General features: G+C 39.3%; 1 protein-coding gene across 3 annotated transcripts in view; it reads left to right on the top strand.

Moving 5' to 3' along the window:
• Positions 1-4,339: 4,339 nt before the first annotated feature.
• LOC124367011 (steroid receptor seven-up, isoforms B/C) overlaps positions 4,340-23,583 on the top strand; it is a 156,367-nt gene continuing 137,123 nt past the window's right edge. The window contains exon 1 of one of the 3 annotated variants that reach the window (XM_046823685.1): positions 4,340-5,115. In XM_046823685.1, coding sequence (XP_046679641.1) covers positions 4,863-5,115 — 253 coding nt within the window. In that variant the 5' untranslated portion in view covers positions 4,340-4,862. The remainder of the gene's footprint in view (positions 5,116-23,583) is intronic. The other 2 variants (XM_046823684.1, XM_046823683.1) reach the window with 2 other exon arrangements.

The raw sequence follows: 23,583 nt of genomic DNA, 5'->3' as shown, positions 1-23,583 counted from the left end.
TGTAATATATCAGTACAGGACACGTGACGTAGTAACGGTCTCTACTCAGGACTGCATCCTCTACACAGCCTCGGCTACTTAGCCACATTGTCTTATATTGTAGGTACAGGGGTGACCCTGGCCAGTACCGTGTAATATATCAGTACAGGACACGTGACGTAGTAACGGTCTCTACTCAGGACTGCATCCTCCACACAGCCTCGGCTACTTAGCCACATTATCTTATATTGTAGGTACAGGGGTGACCCTGGTCAGTACCGTGTAACATATCAGTACAGGACACGTGACGTAGTAACGGTCTCTACTCAGGACTGCATCCTCCACACAGCCTCGGCTACTTAGCCACATTGTCTTATATTGTAGGTACAGGGGTGACCCTGGTCAGTACCGTGTAATATATCAGTACAGGACACGTGACGTAGTAACGGTCTCTACTCAGGACTGCATCCTCCACACAGCCTCGGCTACTTAGCCACATTGTCTTATATTGTAGGTACAGGGGTGACCCTGGTCAGTACCGTGTAATATATCAGTACAGGACACGTGACGTAGTAACGGTCTCTACTCAGGACTGCATCCTCCACACAGCCTCGGCTACTTAGCCACATTGTCTTATATTGTAGGTACAGGGGTGACCCTGGTCAGTACCGTGTAATATATCAGTACAGGACACGTGACGTAGTAACGGTCTCTACTCAGGACTGCATCCTCCACACAGCCTCGGCTACTTAGCCACATTGTCTTATATTGTAGGTACAGGGGTGACCCTGGTCAGTACCGTGTAATATATCAGTACAGGACACGTGACGTAGTAACGGTCTCTACTCAGGACTGCATCCTCCACACAGTCTCGGCTACTTAGCCACATTGTCTTATATTGTAGGTACAGGGGTGACCCTGGTCAGTACCGTGTAATATATCAGTACAGGACACGTGACGTAGTAACGGTCTCTACTCAGGACTGCATCCTCCACACAGCCTCGGCTACTTAGCCACATTGTCTTATATTGTAGGTACAGGGGTGACCCTGGTCAGTACCGTGTAATATATCAGTACAGGACACGTGACGTAGTAACGGTCTCTACTCAGGACTGCATCCTCCACACAGCCTCGGCTACTTAGCCACATTGTCTTATATTGTAGGTACAGGGGTGACCCTGGTCAGTACCGTGTAATATATCAGTACAGGACACGTGACGTAGTAACGGTCTCTACTCAGGACTGCATCCTCCACACAGCCTCGGCTACTTAGCCACATTGTCTTATATTGTAGGTACAGGGGTGACCCTGGTCAGTACCGTGTAATATATCAGTACAGGACACGTGACGTAGTAACGGTCTCTACTCAGGACTGCATCCTCCACACAGCCTCGGCTACTTAGCCACATTGTCTCATAACGTAGTATATTGTAGTATAACGAGAACTTCACGGGCAACCCCAGTGGTAGGTGTAGGTCATTACAACAGAACCTTATATCCCGGCAACACTTCTGAGTCATTCTGTACCAGAGGTCAGAGGGGCCGGAGGCCTGAAGTTAGGGAAGAATTGTTTTATTTAGACCCAAGGAGTATTGTATTCATTGGTCACTGTCCTCATCTATGAAGTAACAAAATACAATGTTGCCAATATAGCCTACAGACAACTACTGTATTCCACACTATGAAGCCGTGAACATTTTCTTAAAGCAACAACAGCCAAGTGCATAACATCTGGTCACAATACCATGTTTACAATCGACTATAACTTTCTGGTGAATAGTTTCAGTAAATCGGTTCTAAGATTCATTTAATACATAATGTAAATAAATAGATTAATTTTTAGTTATCAATGTATATTTAAATGTGTTAGTTTAATTTTGTATGAGGTTAAGTGGTAGAGAGGACTTTATAGTCTTAACTTTGCCTCTAATAAAGATATTTTTCATTTCATTTATCATCAATATCATCGTTTGAGCGTCCAACTGTTAAGGTCGGCCGATATTCTGATGATATCAATAACATAACGTACACATGTGTAGTGCCAGTGTTCAATGTGTTGGGTTCATTGTGTAATAGAATCCCAAATACTCGCGGTACATATTCTCGGTAAACTCCCCGACAAGACCTGACCTAGCCCGGCGCTCCACAAGTTCCCAATCACAGTCCCAACTCGCTGAAGAATGCAGTGATGCTGAGCCACTGATCGCGATGATGACATAACTCTCGACTTTAACACAAATGGTGTTGTAATTACACGCGGAATGACGCAGATTAGATGCAAGGCTCGATAACCCCGCTATCAAATCACAATTTAAACTGTCTCTGTCAAATAAACTATGTGCCAGTTATATCTGGTCATTTAAATAATATGATGCGATGGTACGTCTCCGGGTTCGCTTACACAGAAGCGCCAACAGCTTCCAGGAATTAATGGAATAGCGTCTACTCTTATCGGTAATCAAGTAATTCCTCATTCCTGCGCTGTAAAATTTAGTTTGTTTTAATTTTACATTTCTGCGTGAGAAGTAATAGGGAGGAAAAGTAATAAGTAGCTATCTATATTTACAGACTTTTCCATTTCCAATACTCATTAACATATTTTAATTCAGGAGCCCGGAGCCAATTTACACTAGGCTATAACCTGGTTTTCTTGATACAGGTAGACGATTTTATCCCGAGAAATATATCAATCGTAAGCAGCGGTAAGTACGATGGAGGGCAAAATGGAAGAGTAGCAAAAGGGTTAAATAAACACAACGCAAATAAATGTTAAATCAGCGTCAGATAACCAGACACCAAACCTTCATCGGCCTCTTCAGTCGCTTAATCTACTTGCCTGAATATATAGCCTATATATTATACACGTGTCTGATTGTCAGTTGAAGTGTATCAAGCTAGGAAATATATAATGTGATAACAACTGTTATTTCACATTTTTAACCCTATAGATACCCTCTCATTTCAACCTCCATCAAGATTAGCGCCTGACAATCCAGGTTGTATGCTTATACAGGGCAAATTGACTCACGGCTACTAGTCTATTAATATACAAATCTTTATTATATTCTTTTTAAATTATTAAAAACATAATCAATTAATAGTTTTAGTTTCTGAATATTTATATATTTATTGTACCAGAAATTTTAATTATTTTTATAGAAATTCTTTTTAGTTTGTTGTAATTAAGCTACAATAAAATATTAAGTAACAATGCGGTACATTACAGGACTCATTCTCAAAACACAAGTTTTTACTTAGTTTGGGAATTAATTTCTAAGTTTTATTTTATAGAGTTTTACAGCAACTTAATTAGTTATTGTAGTATATTTTATTTCACCTAAGGAAATGTATGTAAACTAGATGTAAATGTTTTTTTGATGAAGAAATAAATACTTTTTGACTTGACTTGACTTGAATAATAAAGGAAATTCGACCAACTCTAGTAGCGAAGACTTCATATACAAGTAGTCAAATATGATGAGGGAAACCCTTGATGCCAATTTTGAAGTATTTAATACATACTTTATATGTGTATGGTTTAATTCATAGCAATCACAATGCGTCCAAAAATCAAATAGTGTTCACTTTTTATCTCCCTTGCTTAATAAATTGTGTTTAAAATCGACATTTTATGGTTATATTTGTGTTATGTTATATACAAGTCTATTACTTTATGTAATTAGGTTTAAAATTATTACATCTATTATTTTTCAAAATTGTATCTGAACTACAAGCCCCAACAAGTTTCTAAACCAAGTAGGCCTGATTTCGCTTCACTCATAAATCTACAGATGCAGTTAATCTAAATAAAACTTCAAACTGAAAGATGTCCAGTTTTGATTACGCAAATTTTGCGTATCACACAATGAAACGAGTTAATAGAGAAAAATTTCCAGAGTGATGTTCAATGAGGTGTCACTTAATTGTACTATCATAACGCTTACTAATTTATAAACGTGAAAAAGGATTCATTATATTCCTTTTTTATGAACATTAAAATGCAATAGTTGTACAGATTAAAAATATTGTTGAGAAATAAATATTTAATTTTACTGAAATGTTAACCCCAGTTCGTGAGCGGGACAGCAAATTGAAAGTGACTTCCACGGCAACTATTTATTATAATCCGGAAGCCCCGAGGGCTCGATCCCGTTAGCGGGTTATGCAAAAACCCCCGAGTCGTTTAGGGGGTCGTGACTCCACCGACCGGGTGACGTAGACGTCCGAGAGAGCACAACCTCGAGACATAATGAACAATTAGGCGGAGTAGCGCGAACATAAAACCCCGCCGAGTCCGGGGCCGGGCCGGGGGTCGGGAGCCAATGGCAGTCGCAGGCCAAGAGGCAACCAGCGGTTGCTACGCGACGCGCCCGGGGAGGGGGTCAGGGATCGCGAGGTCCTAGTTCAGTCGATCGTGGTCTGCCGACCCGCTCGCTCGGTCATCCAGGTTAGAGGTTACACTCTCGCTGTCGACATTACGTTCTCATAAAAAATCCACTTTGTCTTATCTGCCGAACCCTATCAGTGCCGTATCTACAGTGCGCATCTTATCGCCCGGATATCGCTTTCGGACAATTCTTTTGAGGTTCACGAAAATATTTATTTTTCCTGATATTAATTTTCCCCCGTCGCGGAGGGTGAAGTGAGGACTGCGGACCTAGGACTGTGACAGTGATGGTCTCCGGGACCCTCTAGTGCCCGCGCCTCGTGGTTCAGCTCCCGCAGGATCTTCTAGTTCCTTCTGGATCTCGGGAGGCGGTCACCCGCTCCCTTCCTCCGCCACCATTATTCTTCCTCACAACGGCCTGACGGTGTGTCGGCCGGGGGTGTTGTGTCCACCCGGGCCGCCTCCGGACAGCCTGGACCTGGGGTTTCCCCGGAGCATGACCCTGGTGGCGCCCCCTTGGCGGGAACCCCCGCCCGTGTTGGGCCACCACGTCGTCACCCCGGCGGTCCCCGAGGAGTCGCTGGTCCCGGGGTCCGGGCTCCGGGAACTCCAGGTCTCCACGACCCCCGGGACCAACTCTACCCAGAGTGGCGGCAGTTCTCAGGGTGTCGACAAGAACCAGAACATAGAGTGTGTCGTGTGTGGTGACAAGTCCAGCGGCAAACACTACGGCCAGTTCACTTGCGAAGGTAGGTAATTGTGGCACGCCCACGCTCACCTTAACTTACAATCTGTGAGAACCGACCTGGGAACTGTTACAATCTTCCCAACACAAGTTCAGTGCCAATTGTTCTTTCCAGCATGATAACCACACATCCCCTGTCTCTTATTGTACGGTAAGATATGGTCATTTGGAAAGCGCAAAAACACCAAAAGTCTCGTAAAGTTCTTACATTAATTGTACCAATACAGTAAATCAAAGTACAAACGCTAATATATATGAAATTTTATGTGTAAAGGGCAAACTGTTAATCATGATTTCGTAAAAAAATAGTTTGACGCCAATTATTACTTGTAACTCAAAAATAAATTATATCCCGTTAATTTTGCTCACTAATAAATTATCTGCAAATAAAATCATATTTTTTTACGTTATAAAATGTATTGGCTGTAGATGCACATGATTATGACATATACATTTTAATAATGTGCTGCGCATGTCAAAATTAAGAACTAATATAAAGTGACGTTACAGAAAATACTAATTAGACCACTAAAATACGACATTCCCGTAATAAATTACTGGACTTTTCGAATAAAGTGTATCTGTCGAAGGATGAAAACTTTAACGCTAGTTTAATTAGTAAAGTATAAAAGGCAAGAGTGGAGGTTATCTCAGTTCCTATTTTAGTTAGTCAATGTCCTTCCATAGTGTATACAGCGTAACACTAAGTTCGCGTTAGCAGGTAACACAAAACACAATCATTTTATACAATTTATAATTTTAGTTATATTTTATAAAAAAACAGAAAACGTGTGAGTAAAAAATTAATACTAGACTACCTGGCATGAATAAATTTTCGTTGATTAGTTATTATTATAACATTTTATTCAAACCCTCAAAAACTATGCCATTATTTACAAATAATTGGTTAAATTTTAAAATCCAAACAACATCAATATTGTATAACTTAGCTGTGTAGACGACAGAGAGCCCTATGAAATAGCAATTAAATTAAAATTTAAAACTAATGCTTAAAGATCATAAACTAATAAATTATAAAAGCATTATGTGGAAAATTATGGTTTACAATTTATAATCATTTACCGGATCTTTTCTTGTACCAAAGGTGAAAAATATCACTGAAATTTACGAAAGGTTGAGAAATGCGTGCATCTCTTAAAGCCGTCACACATGCACTCATTTTTTCTTTTAGCCCAAAAAGATGTTTCTTCACGTTTTCCGTTAATATCGATTAATGATGCCGTCCGTACACGGCGCTTTTAAGAAATAAAAGTTTCTGAAAGTATTACAAATAAAAACGTCTTTACTACTAAAACTTTACCACTTTCATCAAATATACTCCACAAAAACCCAGCGGGAAGGCGTAATTGTGTAGTTACAACTTTAATTGCAGTAATGTTGAGTATTTCTTTACATCTTTCTTGGTGACGATTTTGAACATATTTTACTCTTTTGTTAAATATAACACATAAAGTATCAGCTAAAACTTATGAATTTACAGAATAACGTTGAAACGTTGAGGCAAAATAATGAAGTTTTATATGTTTTGAGTCTTTGCAGTACCATTGGCTGTATAAAAGTGCTATTGCACAAACTCCGCGAGAAACGGCGTCACTATAACAAATAACGCGTTATAACTGGTTATCAAGAATTCTTGTTTCTCGCTATCAGAATCAGCCATCAGCCTAACCACTCGTCTGCGCTAGACTTGTTTATTGACTTTATCTACAGTTTTATAACAAAACTATTTAAGTTACAATCTGAACTACTTTTTTAAATGTAGGTGCTTAGTTGTTGGTTGTAGTGTTTTTTCTGAAACGGCAAATGTAAAGAAAATTAAAGAAACAAATGTAATAAATAAAACTAGAACAGCGTTATAACAATTTTTCACGTCATTTTGAATAATTTTGTAATGTTTTCGTTCAATTACAACACATTATTCGAGCGTATAGTATTATACGTCTTATACGTAATCAAATGTATTGATGGGCTTCTGTAAATTAAAACATGCGATATATCGGCACAGAGATAATTTATTACAAACCAAAAATTTCGACATATTTTTAAATGCACCTTTTCGTATGAATTCTTGTTATAGCAATTGTGACTAACGTAGCGTGAAACAGCCTCCTGTCCGTACCTTACGACAACGCCAAGTTCGCGTTTTCTGGTACCTCGTTACTTATGTATTATGATTGTTAATGTTACTTTAGATATAATTAACACTGAGTTTTCAATGAATACGGTAATAGACTACATGTATCATGTGTTGTAATTACCCTCGAATTTTAATTACACGTCACAAATGTTTACGACGTAATAAAATTAAAAGTTTCACACTTCTTTCCTCGACCTATCAAACCGACGTATTTTCTATATTGAGACAAAATGTTGACATTTTGGTACCCAGAGCAGCGATGAAAAAGGAATGTTATTACAAAAAGTGCTTCATGAAATATTTTTATAATTTTGACTTAGGATTAGTTCTACCTTTTTGTGTTTAGCAGCATATACAAAATTAGGAAAGTGCGACAATATTAGGAAAGTTAAATTAATTCCCTAAGCAGTAATAACAACTAATCCGCTTGTGTTTGGAACTAAGATGCTGTGGAGAATAACTCCTTTGACGTGCATTATTATAAAAACCTCAGGGATGAGTTTTAGAGACTTGGTGAAGAGATCGATATCATTAGAAGGTAGGATGTGAGCTATTTCTGAAGGAATACGTAAAATTGTCTTTGTTTTAATGAAAAAGAATACTATAAGTAGTGGTAATATATATTTGTAATGAAATATTGAAAAAAATCCTATATTGATTAATTTAAAAGTGCATATTTTTCACGATAATCCATAAAGTTAACAAAACCGTTAAAAAAGAATGCATCGCACTTGACGAAATGCTGTCTCAGCAAACATACGTTTAGTTAAATATTATAAGTACAATAAAATCCGTATGAATCTTCCTATTACCAATTTAAATTATAAAATAAAATACAGAGTTAAGTAATTCATAGTTATTTTTATATTTTTACATTTTAAACCCAAAAAAATTAGTTTTATGTTCTTTATGGTTAATAATATTTTCAGTATAGTATTCCAAATAACTTAGTTAAAAAATTATAATATTTGTAATTTTAATGTCAAAATAAAATAATCCGAGTGCATATTTCATAATATTTCCAGTTAATATTAATTTTAAATCGATTTATAATAATTGATTTTGGAGTTCCGTGATTTATTTTTTCACCTACACAAGTGTATCATTATACATTATAATTGAAAAATGTAACCGTTCACTGAAATTCATATTATTCATATTTGCCGTTCACTTTTCTTCTACAATCTTCAGTTTATACAGTTCAAAATATTTTGCAATCATCGAACACTTGTCACTGGTAACGCCAAAATAATAAAAATTCCAAAATCCAAAAGTCGTAAAATCAATAGAAATGTATAACGATTTTAATAGTTTATAACTCGTTGGATGTGTTTGATAATCTATTGATATAGGTTGCACACAAAGAAATATTTGTTTACTCTAAAGAAGGTTATTAGTTTTCAATCATATAATTATAAACATGGAAATTCAACATGAGTTCCGCAGGTGTGGCTGCTAACTTACAGCCGACTGGAGTCTAATTGTAACGAGTAATGTTGTTAAATAAATAATTTTATATTATTGTGCTTTTAAAGCATTCTCAAGTTCGTCCAAATATACGAGCGGGTTCAAAGTTGGACCGCGAATACGTGATAACGTGGTACCGCAAATTGGGCCCCCATTGTATGTCTAACAGTTTGTTCTCGCCCTCAATGTTATGTGGGTGGGGGGGGGGGTTATACCGCACAGTATGTTCTCAGTGCTCAGGCCTCGCCCATAATTATTTGTTTATAACAGCTTCATCGTCACTGGCTCTTTGACAACACATGTCGTGGATTTCATTAGAAAAACGTTTTAAAAACAAACGGAAACGGCGACTTCCTTTCAATTTCTAATTTTTGCGAAAATGTAGGTTTTTGGAATCTCATAACATTATAGTTGTTGATGTTGTTAATATGTTGCAATCAATCAATTTAATACATTTTTACCGGAAGACGTAATTGTACGTAATTATATGAAAGGCTTAATAGTACGATCTCTTGAAAACAAGTGGTGCAACTATCTTAACATAAGAGTTTATTTTCAGATTTACAATTTAGCTTTTAAACATTGCAAGTTACATTTAGAATATTTATTTTTATTATCTTTACAATAAACATGAAGTAGGCTATTTTAAAACGTTTGACGGCTGTATTTGTCTACTGTGTTGAATGCCTTTGCCGTATCATGTCTATCTGGATAATCCACATGTGACTGTTGGGGACATCATTTGCAGTTTAAGAGTCTATGATCAGCATTTCAAACCTTATCTGACACAACACAATCAAACCGGCATCTGACTCAGGGCCTAGTAACATGTTACTAGGCCCTGCATCTGACTGGTTCGGGTCCTCATTAATCCATTTCTAAGAATTAATCATCTTCGCGTATTAACACGACTACACAGGTCACGCACGCCACTTTTGCTTTGCTCGTCATTAATGTGACGCGAAATGATTGAACCGTACTCTACAAGATATATTTTAGATTTCATTGGCACTAATACTAAATCATTAATGCTAATATATCATCAAACAATTAATTATTAAACTGGATTTAATTTCGTTAACAATAATATAATGTCGGTAAAAATTCTAATCAGTTTCTTAGTACGCTAATAGTTTATAATTTATCCAGAGTCCAGAGCATATACTACATTTTGCAGACGAATACTACTTTTGCAAAAAAAAAATAACCTTACATAAAAATTTAAATTAATTTACTAAATTAAAAGCTTTTTTCGCGTTTAGCCTACTATTAACATGAAGTCTCCTTAGCCTAAGTAAAATATAATGGAAATTTTTTTAAATTTTCTATAACACTCTTATATTAGTATTAACAGATTTTTACATATATTAGAACTTATTATTTATCAACAGATTAATCTCCATAATTGTATTAATAAACAAATGTGTGAATAAAATGTACTGTACAAAGTATAGTCGTGTGAAATTTTAACGTTGATTGCATTGTATTTTTTTATCAACTGTTTATTGTCCCAAAACGTTGTATAATACAGTGTTGTGATGTTCGTAACAATATTAATGTCTTATAGCAACATTGTGTCAGTGTGTTATTGAACCAGATCAATGTGAGTAAAGGACGCGTAAGGCGCGGCGCGCTGAGGGTGCTGAGGGAGCTGTAGCTGAAGCGGGCGTGGAAGGTGGAAACGTTGTGAATCCGGTATTAGCATATTGTGCCACAAATGGCATTTCCGGATCCGTAAAGTGTAACGGCAGCTTGAGGCGCCCGGCGCCCGGCGCTAAACACATTAACTACCGGCGGAGGGCGGCCACACCGGAGTGAGGGCTTATTTTTACACCCTTTACAGATTGTCGCCGTTCTTCTTTATTGCGGCTTATCCGTTTTTACTCTCGTTGTGACACCGCTTGTTACCGCTTTATTGTTGAACCGTCAAGTCGCGGCAGTGACGTCACATCAGGCGCCTGAGTACACTGAGCAGAGAACTGCACTACACTGTGTAGCGGTATATACACCTGAGTCTGATGTAAGCAACATCCTCTTAGATTGTGGTTGCGAGGTTTATGTATATTAACTGTAGTATTAATTTACTTGGATTATGTCGAACCATACTAATAATAAACACAATATTACACGTTATTCTATCATCAAATAACGTACAAAACTGAACGAAAGCCTCGTAAAAATTGTTCAAAAATTGTATATTCCCGGAACAGTTAGGCTCTAATCGCACAGAATTCCGGTCAAACTGATTTTGAACTGGAGTATGTGTCTCTCTAATCAAAGTGTAATATTTGTTCATTCATAATTACCAATTTTGTAAACAAGGTAAGAGTACGTCACTCCACGTGTCACGTGACAGGATCGCTGAGGTTGCTTGCACACTTTCAAGTCTACAGCTCAGCTGATTCTATGCAGATGGGCGACGGGACAGACCATTTTACATCACCGGCAAACAAATGAGAACGTCGAGGACGCTCCACCAAGTTCCATGGTGGACATGCACCATTATAGAACTTATTCTTGTCTATATAAAATTAGGTTTCATGCAAAATTCCATGTCTGGAGACAAAATCTTACTCGATATATCTTGCCCCTTGTTACAGTCACACTTTTTTCATTGATTTGGTATCATAATTATATGGGTCTACACACCACGCGTTGTGTGTGTTGGGATAGTTAGGATATTGACGCTAAATGTTTTATGATATGTCACAAATTACAATTTCTTACGAGTATACTGACTTTGTTCACAAATTTATTTATTTTGATATTTTCTCGTTGCCGTCATGGTTTCCCATAAGACAAATGTAAAAATATGACTAACGCTCGGCCAAATCCCAAGGAGTGGCATGCACCATGACCGATCTCAGCGTTTCATTTAGAAATAAATCTTCATGCAAACTTTCTATAGAAGTAAAACTTTCTTTAGTCCACCGAAAATGAAAATTATTTGCTAACGCTCATCTATAAGAAAAAATATCTTAAGTTCCTAAAGTTTTAAAAACATTTATATTTTCTTAATTTTATTGTTTATTAGATAACAAACTAAAAGTCGATAATGCGTTTCACTTTATATGGTATTGCTTAACCAATTAGATGTTTTATTTCAGCGACACACGTCATTGAAATTGCAATAAAGAGTAAAATTCGTCACAATTTGTGTAATCACTTTATAGAACTCTGCTACAAGGAGATAATTAGACTTTTCTAGATAAAGAAATATTAAGCTAGAAATCGCTTCCTTATGATAAAAAAAAATAAATTTAGTAAGTCTAATTACAATAATTAAACTGTTTGGTATTCGTCAGAGAGCCATTTCGTGTACCATAATGTTGTAGTTATGATTACAATACAAAATGTAAAACAAATTATGGTCTACCCTATTTATTTATAACGAAAAAAGGAGATTGCTTCAAAAACGGTAAGTTGAAGATATGCTATAAAGAGTCTTCCCAACCGTATATTAACTGGTTCTGTGCTCACTAGATGCTGAAACATTTCCCCTAATCTTCTCGGAACATAGTTACCAACCGCGTCCTTGCTTCAGCCTAACCACTTCCTAACAGCGGTGGCGGGCTTACAGACTGCCAAGGCCGAGATGTTATCAAACAGCTATTTACTGATAACAACATGCCAACAGTCCAAGCGAGGCAGTTCGGCGAAAGGTCAAACGGAAAATTGCCGGTAGTTTAGCCCTAGTAATAAACATCCGCCAGCCTGTGTTTTCCCTTTGGCTCTAAGTACAGACCTCAGCTCTGTCAGGGATCACCAAATACGATCTCGGTATATTCAAGAAATTTAAATCTTTGATTAAACAATATCGGGGTGTCCAGTTGTCAGTACAGTGCAATAATAAACACATGATACAGACAACACTATATTATGTCTAATTAACAACAACATTGAAGTATAGTTCTACAGTAATCCATACATACTAACATAATAATATCTTCAGAGTTACCCAGTCTTTGTGATCATATGGAAGCCTCCACACTTAAGAATCATCTTTCTTCTATATTTGCTCTTCTGCAATCTACATGACCCTCCCTCAACTCTACCAGCTCCTTCTCAGAGCGTGGAATTCTCAATAACCTTGACTCTCATATCTAGAATATTCAGGGAAGTCACGATTAAAGTTTCCCGATTACACTAACGTTGAATACTATGACTACCAGTGCTACAGGGGCTGCAAATACTGTTGTCTTCGCAAGTTATACATGTCAACACACGTGTCCGATTATTGTTACAACTAATGTGTATTCTCTTCTATGGTATTCCTAAGTTGATGAACTACGATCGTCTGTTCCAGGCTCGCCTACCCCTAAGGCGTACTGTCTCTAACCCTTCCTGGCCCGACCCCTGGATTAGGAAGGTCCGCGCCACCAACTCACAACATCCCTTTGTTATTATAATAAAAGTCGCCAGCCAAGGCCACGAGGCCCCTAGACCCCGTACCGCCGGTATCGAGAGGCCATCAATTACATTGTGCAAGGACTGGAAATATCCGGTTCTATTCGGACTATTGAGGGTTGTTGCTAAACCGACCACTTCTACAAATAATTGTTGTTACATTGCTTTCGTCTAGTTAAAGCGTGTATGATGTGTGGAATTTGACATGTGCTTTCATTTACAATGTTACTTTAAACCGATCTACACAGAGATCGATAGTTATTGAGATGGTTTCTCACTTCCAACATCATCTTCCCGGCGGGTGTTGCTCATGGCTGTGTAATAGCTGAGTCATTGTAGAAAAGCCGCAACATTCTCGAGAAAGCGGTTGGTCTTGAGTGGACCCGACTACCTTGCGGGAAAACCGACGTGATATCTGAACACTATCATTATTTCATTGATAACATCGGATATTTGTTAGTAACGCACAAAAATACGTAAATATACGTCCATAAGTATAATATACCGATACTTTAAAGTAAAAATTATATTGTCCTTCCTGCGTCACACGAATTATATAAACGAAAACTTCGCAAAGATCGATGTCAGTGGGCCAAATGAACCAAAGTCTAACAAATAAATTATTTACTATGTGGTGTTAAAGAGTAACCAACACAAAAGGCCCAGCAGTACTCCATATGTTGTACTAGATTAATTAGCCGTGTCTGGAACAAAAGTAATGATGTGTCATTCATATAGAAAATAAATAATAAAGGGCATAAATATGTTCCTTGTGGTATTCCATGTGTTGCACGAAGTACAGCCACAAACGTGAAGGAGTACGTAGTAGTAGTCCGGCAGCGAGCGCGTCTGTGGGTTACCGTACGTTGCTGAGGGCAGTTCGGTCTCTATACGGTGTACGAAGTACAGCCATAAACGTGAAGGTGTATGTAGTATTATTCCAGCGAGCGAGCCCTGTGGGTTACCGTACGTTGCTGAGGGCAGTTCGGTCTCTATACGTACCGTTCTATACGGTGTACGAAAGTACAGCCATAACGTGAAGGTGTATGTAGTTATTCCAGCAGCGAGCGCGCCTGTGGGTTACCGTACGTTGCTGAGGGCAGTTCGGTCTCTATACGGTGTACGAAGTACAGCCATAAACGTGAAGGTGTATGTAGTAGTATTCCAGCAGCGAGCGCGCCTGTGGGTTACCGTACGTTGCTGAGGGCAGTTCGGTCTCTATACGGTGTACGAAGTACAGCCATAAACGTGAAGGTGTATGTAGTAGTATTCCAGCAGCGAGCGCGCCTGTGGGTTACCGTACGTTGCTGAGGGCAGTTCGGTCTCTATACGGTGTACGAAGTACAGCCATAAACGTGAAGGTGTATGTATGTAGTAGTATTCCAGCAGCGAGCGCGCCTGTGGTTACCGTACGTTGCTGAGGGCAGTTCGGTCTCTATACGGTTGTACGAAGTACAGCCATAAACGTGAAGGTGTATGTAGTAGTATTCCCAGCAGCGAGCGCGCCTGTGGGTTACCGTACGTTGCTGAGGGCAGTTCGGTCTCTATACGGTGTAACGAAGTACAGCCATAAACGTGAAGGTGTATGTAGTAGTATTCCAGCAGCGAGCGCGCCTGTGGGTTACCGTACGTTGCTGAGGGCAGTTCGGTCTCTATACGGTGTACGAAGTACAGCCATAAACGTGAAGGTGTATGTAGTAGTATTCCAGCAGCGAGCGCGCCTGTGGGTTACCGTACGTTGCTGAGGGCAGTTCGGTTCTCTATACGGTGTACGAAGTACAGCCATAAACGTGAAGGTGTATGTAGTAGTATTCCAGCAGCGAGCGCGCCTGTGGTTACCGTACGTTGCTGAGGGCAGTTATGTCGGTTGCTGTATACTGTGCATACGAAAGTACAGCCACAAAACGTGAGGAGTACGTAGTAATAGTCCAGCAGCGAGCGCGCCTGTGGGTTACCGTACGTTGCTGAGGGGCAGTTCGGTCTCTATATACGGTGTACGACGAAGTTACAGCCATAAACGTGAAGGTGTATGTAGTAGTATTCCAGCAGCGAGCGCGCCTGTGGGTTACCGTACGTTGCTGAGGGCAGTTCGGTCTCTCTATACGGTGTACGAAGTACAGCCACAAACGTGAAGGTGTATGTAGTAGTATTCCAGCAGCGAGCGCGCCTGTGGGTTACCGTACGTTGCTGAGGGCAGTTCGGTCTCTATACGGTGTACGAAGTACAGCCACAAACGTGAAGGTGTATGTAGTAGTATTCCAGCAGCGAGCGCGCCTGTGGGTTACCGTACGTTGCTGAGGGCAGTTCGGTCTGTATACGGTGCACGAAGTACAGCCACAAACGTGAAGGAGTATGTAGTAGTATTCCAGCAGCGAGCGCGCCTGTGGGTTACCGTACGTTGCTGAGGGCAGTTCGGTCTGTATACGGTGCACGAAGTACAGCCACAAACGTGAAGGAGTACGTAGTAATAGTCCAGCAGCGAGCGCGCCTGTGGGTTACCGTACGTTGCTGAGGGCAGTTCGGTTGGCTGCCGGCCATCTTCCGGTCTACCACAAGAATGCAAGGTCGACTCACGCTTTAAATCTCGCGCAGTAATTGATTTTATTTCGTGATTTACGTCCGCGGCTCTCCGGCTCGGCGGGCTGACAGCCAGAGATACATCGACTCCTCTCTTCCTCTTCACTTTGTTCCCCGGTGTCGCTCTTAAATTGTGGGTACTTCCGTAGGTTGTCAAACTGGAAACTCGACTGGTCTGGTCGTATTGTCTTCACGAGTTGAAGGAAAAATTGAAAACTATATACGCTAATTGTGTTTTTTGTGAACAAAAATTGGAGGAATTCCACCTCGAATGAGTTCTCGAAAAGTATATCAATTAATAATCCAAACGACAAGGGATTCGGAGTGTACGAGAACTACTTTCTTTATATGATCACGCCAAACTTGGTCAATCCGTCAGAACTCGTTTTTAATTTCAAGTAAACCTCAAACTAGATACCTTACAGAAAGACAAGATAGTTTACTGTTTACTTAGTTAAATAGTTCTATTACCGTGTTCGGCAATTCTTCATAGGCTATAAACAGCGTTACAGCTGAGGTCATCAGTGTTGGGGCTTGGTGACCTTAGTTGTTCCGCTATCAATATGTATTAACGTGGGAAACGCTCAACTGGACATATTGTTCGGGCCCATTGTGTGTGGACTGATCGTTATCAGTGGCTACTGACACCTTCTTATCACAGGTTGTCGCGTCGTCCCCCCCTCTCCCCCACAGCGCTTCTACCCGGGGTAGAGGTGACACTGGGTAATTTCCTATCTTGCTGGAATATTCGTGGCTCTTGGAGGTACCTAGATTTGAAACAGTAGATAATAGGTAAACCTGAAGTTTTAAGACACCATAGTTAATTATATTACTTATATTCATGCAGTTGTACATAGATGTGTAGATGCAATTCTCAAAAAATTTCAAGAAAATTTTTATCTTAGCTTTACTACCTTATTGCAATCTCGATTATTCACAATTATTATTTATTAAAAATACCCAAATCGACCGATAGAAATCTTATGATAAACAAATTTTGTATATGTAATTTATGCGTTTTTGTATTAAATTGTACTACTTATCTTTATTGAATGTATTCCTAAATCGAAAATAATAATTAATTATAATTAATTTACATTACAATTCATGAGTAAAATATTTTAAATAAGGATGTCATAGTAAAATAAAAACAACAGTAGATTATTACTTTAATGTTTCACTTAGTGGTCTTAAGTTTAAGGGTTTACTTTATTATGTCACATCTCGCCTTTTGAATCTTTTCACCCAAGCTGATATGTCTAATCCGTAAAAAGACATATGAGAGAGATCTGAAGGGGTTTATGTATTAAATGCGTCATTAACTTCATTTTTCAAAACCAATTTGTGAAATTCATGAACTATCGTAATACATGGTTGAACAATTCGGGGCAGTCGAGCAGATAAAGCCGCGTGTGAAGGCGTGAGATGAAGCTAATACCGAAACTGAGCGGGCAGCGATACGGGGTTGAGGAGGGTATCAAAGGTCACGACCATTACCATAGATGAATATGCAGACCTACTAACGAACTGGTGGCCAAACCGCGGAGTGATGAAACATGACCAACCACTCGTGAGCAAGTGACCGAGTATGGATATATTCGTGTGTACACTCTCACAGTCGAGCAGATAAAGCCGCGTGTGAAGGCGTGAGATGAAGCTAATACCGAAACTGAGCGGGCAGCGATACGGGGTTGAGGAGGGTATCAAAGGTCACGACCATTATCATACATGAATATGCAGACCTACTAACGAACTGGTGGCCAAACCGCGGCCGTGATGAAAACATGACCAACCACTCGTGAGCAAGTGACCGAGTATGGATATATTCGTGTGTACACTCTCACAGTCGAGCAGATAAAGCCGCGTGTGAAGGCGTGAGATGAAGCTAATACCGAAACTGAGCGGGCAGCGATACGGGGTTGAGGAGGGTATCAAAGGTCACGACCATTATCATACATGAATATGCAGACCTACTAACGAACTGGTGGCCAAACCGCGGCGTGATGAAACATGACCAACCACTCGTGAGCAAGTGACCGAGTATGGATATATTCGTGTGTACACTCTCACAGTCGAGCAGATAAAGCCGCGTGTGAAGGCGTGAGATGAAGCTAATACCGAAACTGAGCGGGCAGCGATACGGGGTTGAGGAGGGTATCAAAGGTCACGACCATTATCATACATGAATATGCAGACCTACTAACGAACTGGTGGCCAAACCGCGCCGTGATGAAACATGACCAACCACTCGTGAGCAAGTGACCGAGTATGGATATATTCGTGTGTACACTCTCACAGTCGAGCAGATAAAGCCGCGTGTGAAGGCGTGAGATGAAGCTAATACCGAAACTGAGCGGGCAGCGATACGGGGTTGAGGAGGGTATCAAAGGTCACGACCATTACCATACATGAATATGCAGACCTACTAACGAACTGGTGGCCAAACCGCGGCGTGATGAAACATGACCAACCACTCGTGAGCAAGTGACCGAGTATGGATATATTCGTGTGTACACTCTCACCCTCGGTTTTGAATAATCCGGTTAAACGCGTCGTCAGGGCGATGAAAGTTTGGCGAATATTTTGGACACAACCGCAAACATCCGTGTTTGGCGACAAGTGTAAAACTCCGAGCGAGGGTGTCATTTTTGCCGGGAATTTCCACTCCATTCTTTACGCGTGTGGACAAAGTTAACTTTTGAATAATACCAACGAATTAAATGTTCTTTTAAAGTACGTTTAAAGTGTGAACAGAGTGTTGATGCTACCACTAACGTTCATGATTATGTGATAACTAAATTTGATCTTTTCCAGATCGATAAAGATCTCTAGTTATTTTAAAATGTTGATCTTTATCTAAACTAAAATAGTTAAACAAATTGACTTCTCCAAGATCTTTTACAACTGCTGAACACTTTTGTAACCATCCTGAGAATCCAAAGTCCATTTTCATCCTGAGTTTCTGTTATAATTCCCGAGATGTGCAGGTTACTTCCGTAGTCCAGCGTCTTCAGTGAGGATACTGGGGAGTGCATTTTACTAATGTATCCTTTGACAAACACAACTGGTCGGACTAGGGAGGGCGTCGTCGTGGCCTACAACACAAACTACTTCTGGTGTCTCAGTGGAGAAATGTTTTAGCGAGTTCGGCTAGTGATGTGAGAGTCTGTTGTTTCAGTGATATACTTTGACAAACACAACTGGTCGGACTAGGGAGGGCGTCGTCGTGGCCTACAACACAAACTACTTCTGGTGTCTCAGTGGAGAAATGTTTTAGCGAGTTCGGCTAGTGATGTGATAGTCTGTTGTTTCAGTGATTTTCTCCAATTATTCTTTTCTACCCACATTGTGTCTCCTTCAGATTCATTTCTACTTCCGGATTGAACGAGAAAATCTTAATTTCCTATGCGAATTGACTTCTTGTGCTTAGCAGAAAATACAAATTTCTATTAAACCTCATATTATATCAACCCAGTGCTAAAATCAAGCTCAGTTTGTTGATATACTTGTCGTTGCAATACTTATTTCCTGTAGAGTCGATTGAGATATGTACACTGTTCATACAAAGGCAAATTGCTATTGTGAACAGGATACTCGTATTGCCAGAACAGAGATGTAAGAGTGTCACGTTGGATTCAATTGCACTGTTTCATCGTTTTTCGTTTGTTTAAGATCTTATCTGAATTAAATTAGCTTTATAACGTAAGGAAATATCTAATAATAATAATAATAATAATAATAATATTTTTATTGCGGTAACAATTATAAAATTGCATACAAACGTCATAAATAAATATTTAAAATCTACATAGAGAGTAAAATTATATATACAATTTAAAACATTGTCGATCCTCTTTGGCTTTCTATAATTATTATTCTTTGAGAATGTGCAAGTAATACACTATTAACTGCTACTTGTTGACATATCCAGAAACAGCATCAGTACCGTACTTTACCAGTTAAACTATCACTACCTGATTGTGAGTGAAATAACTGCGTACATTCAAACAGCTGTTGTACTCTGTCGTGATTCAAGTTGCTACATGCACGAGGTATGTTGCGTAATCTAGCAACTTATCGTGATAGCGTTGATGGCCTTCACTTGATAAATGCTGATTTTAATTAAAGATTCTTTACTGTAGTTACTTTACTCTATAGCAAATTATTTAGGGTATATTTAAAATACATTTAAGTTATTCGGTACATACTTTTCGTTGTTTATTAGATTTTGAAATCAAATAATATTACAGATGCGAGTGGCTAAAGTCACTCTTACTTATTGACTTAATTACATTTGTCAATCTTAAAGATATACTAAAACTAAGACAGGGTCTAGTATAACTGTACTGCAGTTTCTGCACAACCATCATCTTTGAACGTATTCCAAAAAAACACTGCACAAAAATTTCGTAGTGGACGAAAATTTCTTCGATAATATACATGCAACTATGCAAAGAAATTACGTTAGTAAACTTAACATTGAAACGTGTAAAATAAAAATTTACACACATTGGAAATTTCTGAATAGTCTGGTATATTTTTAATGAACAAAAATGTTTATTAAAAAAGTCTAATATGTAAAATAATAAACTATATTTTAATGGTAAATTTTTTGTATAACTAATCACTAAAGTACGAGGCAATGATGTGTCTTAACCTAAGTCGTGGGAACCTAACTTATAATCTACCTAACCTCAAATACTGGTAATAACGATCGGTAACATCATACCTGGCCGCCTCGGACATCAAATGTTGCCCAGTGCCCAGTTAACTCCAGCGCAATATTTACAAGTGATGTATCAGCGAATGGCCGGTCATTAGAGGGAATATTTGGATTGATAATGATTGTCATTGCTGTCAACTGCACGGTAATCACGATCAGTAACATCATACCTGGCCGCCTCGGACACCAAATGTTGCCCAGTGCCCAGTTAACTCCAGCGCAATATTTACAAGTGATGTATCAGCGAATGGCCGGTCATTAGAGGGAATATTTGGATTGATAATGATTGTCATTGCTGTCAACTGCACGGTAATCACGATCAGTAACATCATACCTGGCCGCCTCGGACACCAAATGTTGCCCAGTGCCCAGTTAACTCCAGCGCAATATTTACAAGTGATGTATCAGCGAATGGCCGGTCATTAGAGGGAATATTTGGATTGATAATGATTGTCATTGCTGTCAACTGCACGGTAATCACGATCAGTAACATCATACCTGGCCGCCTCGGACACCAAATGTTGCCCAGTGCCCAGTTAACTCCAGCGCAATATTTACAAGTGATGTATCAGCGAATGGCCGGTCATTAGAGGGAATATTTGGATTGATAATGATTGTCATTGCTGTCAACTGCACGGTAATCACGATCAGTAACATCATACCTGGCCGCCTCGGACACCAAATGTTGCCCAGTGCCCAGTTAACTCCAGCGCAATATTTACAAGTGATGTATCAGCGAATGGCCGGTCATTAGAGGGAATATTTGGATTGATAATGATTGTCATTGCATGCTGTCATTTGCAACTGCACGTAATCACGATCAGTAACATCATACCTGGCCGCCTCGGACACCAAATGTTGCCCAGTGCCCAGTTAACTCCAGCGCAATATTTACAAGTGATGTATCAGCGAATGGCCGGTCATTAGAGGGAATATTTGGATTGATAATGATTGTCATTGCTGTCAACTGCACGGTAATCACGATCAGTAACATCATACCTGGCCGCCTCGGACACCAAATGTTGCCCAGTGCCCAGTTAACTCCAGCGCAATATTTACAAGTGATGTATCAGCGAATGGCCGGTCATTAGAGGGAATATTTGGATTGATAATGATTGTCATTGCTGTCAACTGCACGGTAATCACGATCAGTAACATCATACCTGGTCGCCTCGGACACCAAATGTTGCCCAGTGCCCAGTTAACTCCAGCGCAATATTTACAAGTGATGTATCAGCGAATGGCCGATCATTAGAGGGAATATTTGGATTGATAATGATTGTCATTGCTGTCAACTGCACGGTAATCACGATCAGTAACATCATACCTGGCCGCCTCGGACACCAAATGTTGCCCAGTGCCCAGTTAACTCCAGCGCAATATTTACAAGTGATGTATCAGCGAATGGCCGGTCATTAGAGGGAATATTTGGATTGATAATGATTGTCATTGCTGTCAACTGCACGGTAATCACGATCAGTAACATCATACCTGGCCGCCTCGGACACCAAATGTTGCCCAGTGCCCAGTTAACTCCAGCGCAATATTTACAAGTGATGTATCAGCGAATGGCCGGTCATTAGAGGGAATATTTGGATTGATAATGATTGTCATTGCTGTCAACTGCACGGTAATCACGATCAGTAACATCATACCTGGCCGCCTCGGACACCAAATGTTGCCCAGTGCCCAGTTAACTCCAGCGCAATATTTACAAGTGATGTATCAGCGAATGGCCGGTCATTAGAGGGAATATTTGGATTGATAATGATTGTCATTGCTGTCAACTGCACGGTAATCACGATCAGTAACATCATACCTGGCCGCCTCGGACACCAAATGTTGCCCAGTGCCCAGTTAACTCCAGCGCAATATTTACAAGTGATGTATCAGCGAATGGCCGGTCATTAGAGGGAATATTTGGATTGATAATGATTGTCATTGCTGTCAACTGCACGGTAATAACACAGACCCCGCGGCGCTCGGAACTGTCCATTATCGCTCAGCTGTCCACGGGCTCAGTGTTGCCAACCCCCACATCAGTGTTACCACTGTCATTATTACCAAATTCGTGTTACACTATAATTAGTTCTCTACGGTACGATACGTTGATGCATTGTTCGTTTCTACCCACTTTCGATTACAATACGCCTGATTAGTATACTAGATTTAAATAATAAAAGATAATACTGGAAAATTGTATTAGTTATTTATTGTGGACATTACGCCACGTATTCACGAGACGTAAAAGGACATGTTTTCCTTCGTTTATATTACTTTAGAATTTGTTTTTGTATGATCACTTTGACGTTGTAAATATAGTGCAAATTGCAGTGTAATATTTTGTAATAGGTATCTAAAGTATACACAGACCGCTAAGTCATTTTACAACACTACTTTAAAAATAAGACCAATGTTAGTTCTTGTATTAGTGTAATTTTATATTTAATTTAACTGATTTATTATTTTGCTTTTATACGATTTATATAATTTCTGTATATTCTTTTAAGCTCAACTTTATATTCTCCATTTGTAAAACAAACGGCAAATACAAGTTTATATTAGGTACTCATATACTTTTAAAATCTATTTAGACTGTGAACTCTTTCTGCTTCGTCATATTTATATAGCTTTTATCACTACATTTCGTAAATTTCTTCCTTTACTGCAAAACTAGGCTACGTGCACTTTTCCAATAGTTAATTTTTATTTACCTTAAATCTTCCGTTTAAAGGTTGATATTGCATGTAGTCTTTGTCACTGATTTTGATATGTTCATAATGTCTGGACATAATTATACAATTGTGACGTGTTTTCTCTCGGCATTACTGTAAAAACTAAAAGAAAAAAACGTAAATAATGGTGTTATATGACAATATTACCGCCAGAATCAATATTTATAAGTTAGTTTTGATTTTGTAAGAACTGATACCATTGTCTATAACTGTACACAGGAGGTGTCATAAATCTGTAAAACGATCCACCTAGGCGTGGGAACGCTAAATAAGGAACGGGGGCAGTGGATTGGCTAATAACAGGGCAGTAAAGAGTAGCAGAAACCAACTGTTAGTGGCAAAAACTGTGCAGGCCGCACCGCGAGAACTGCAGGCGATTGTGGCCGATCTGGGCTACAATTAGAC

The sequence above is a fragment of the Homalodisca vitripennis genome, chromosome 7, assembly GCF_021130785.1.
Source record: "Homalodisca vitripennis isolate AUS2020 chromosome 7, UT_GWSS_2.1, whole genome shotgun sequence".
In the NCBI taxonomy this organism is placed as follows: Eukaryota; Metazoa; Arthropoda; class Insecta; order Hemiptera; family Cicadellidae; genus Homalodisca; species Homalodisca vitripennis.
The sequence above is the reverse complement of the archived record's forward strand: the minus strand, read 5'-3'. Positions and strand labels throughout refer to the sequence as shown.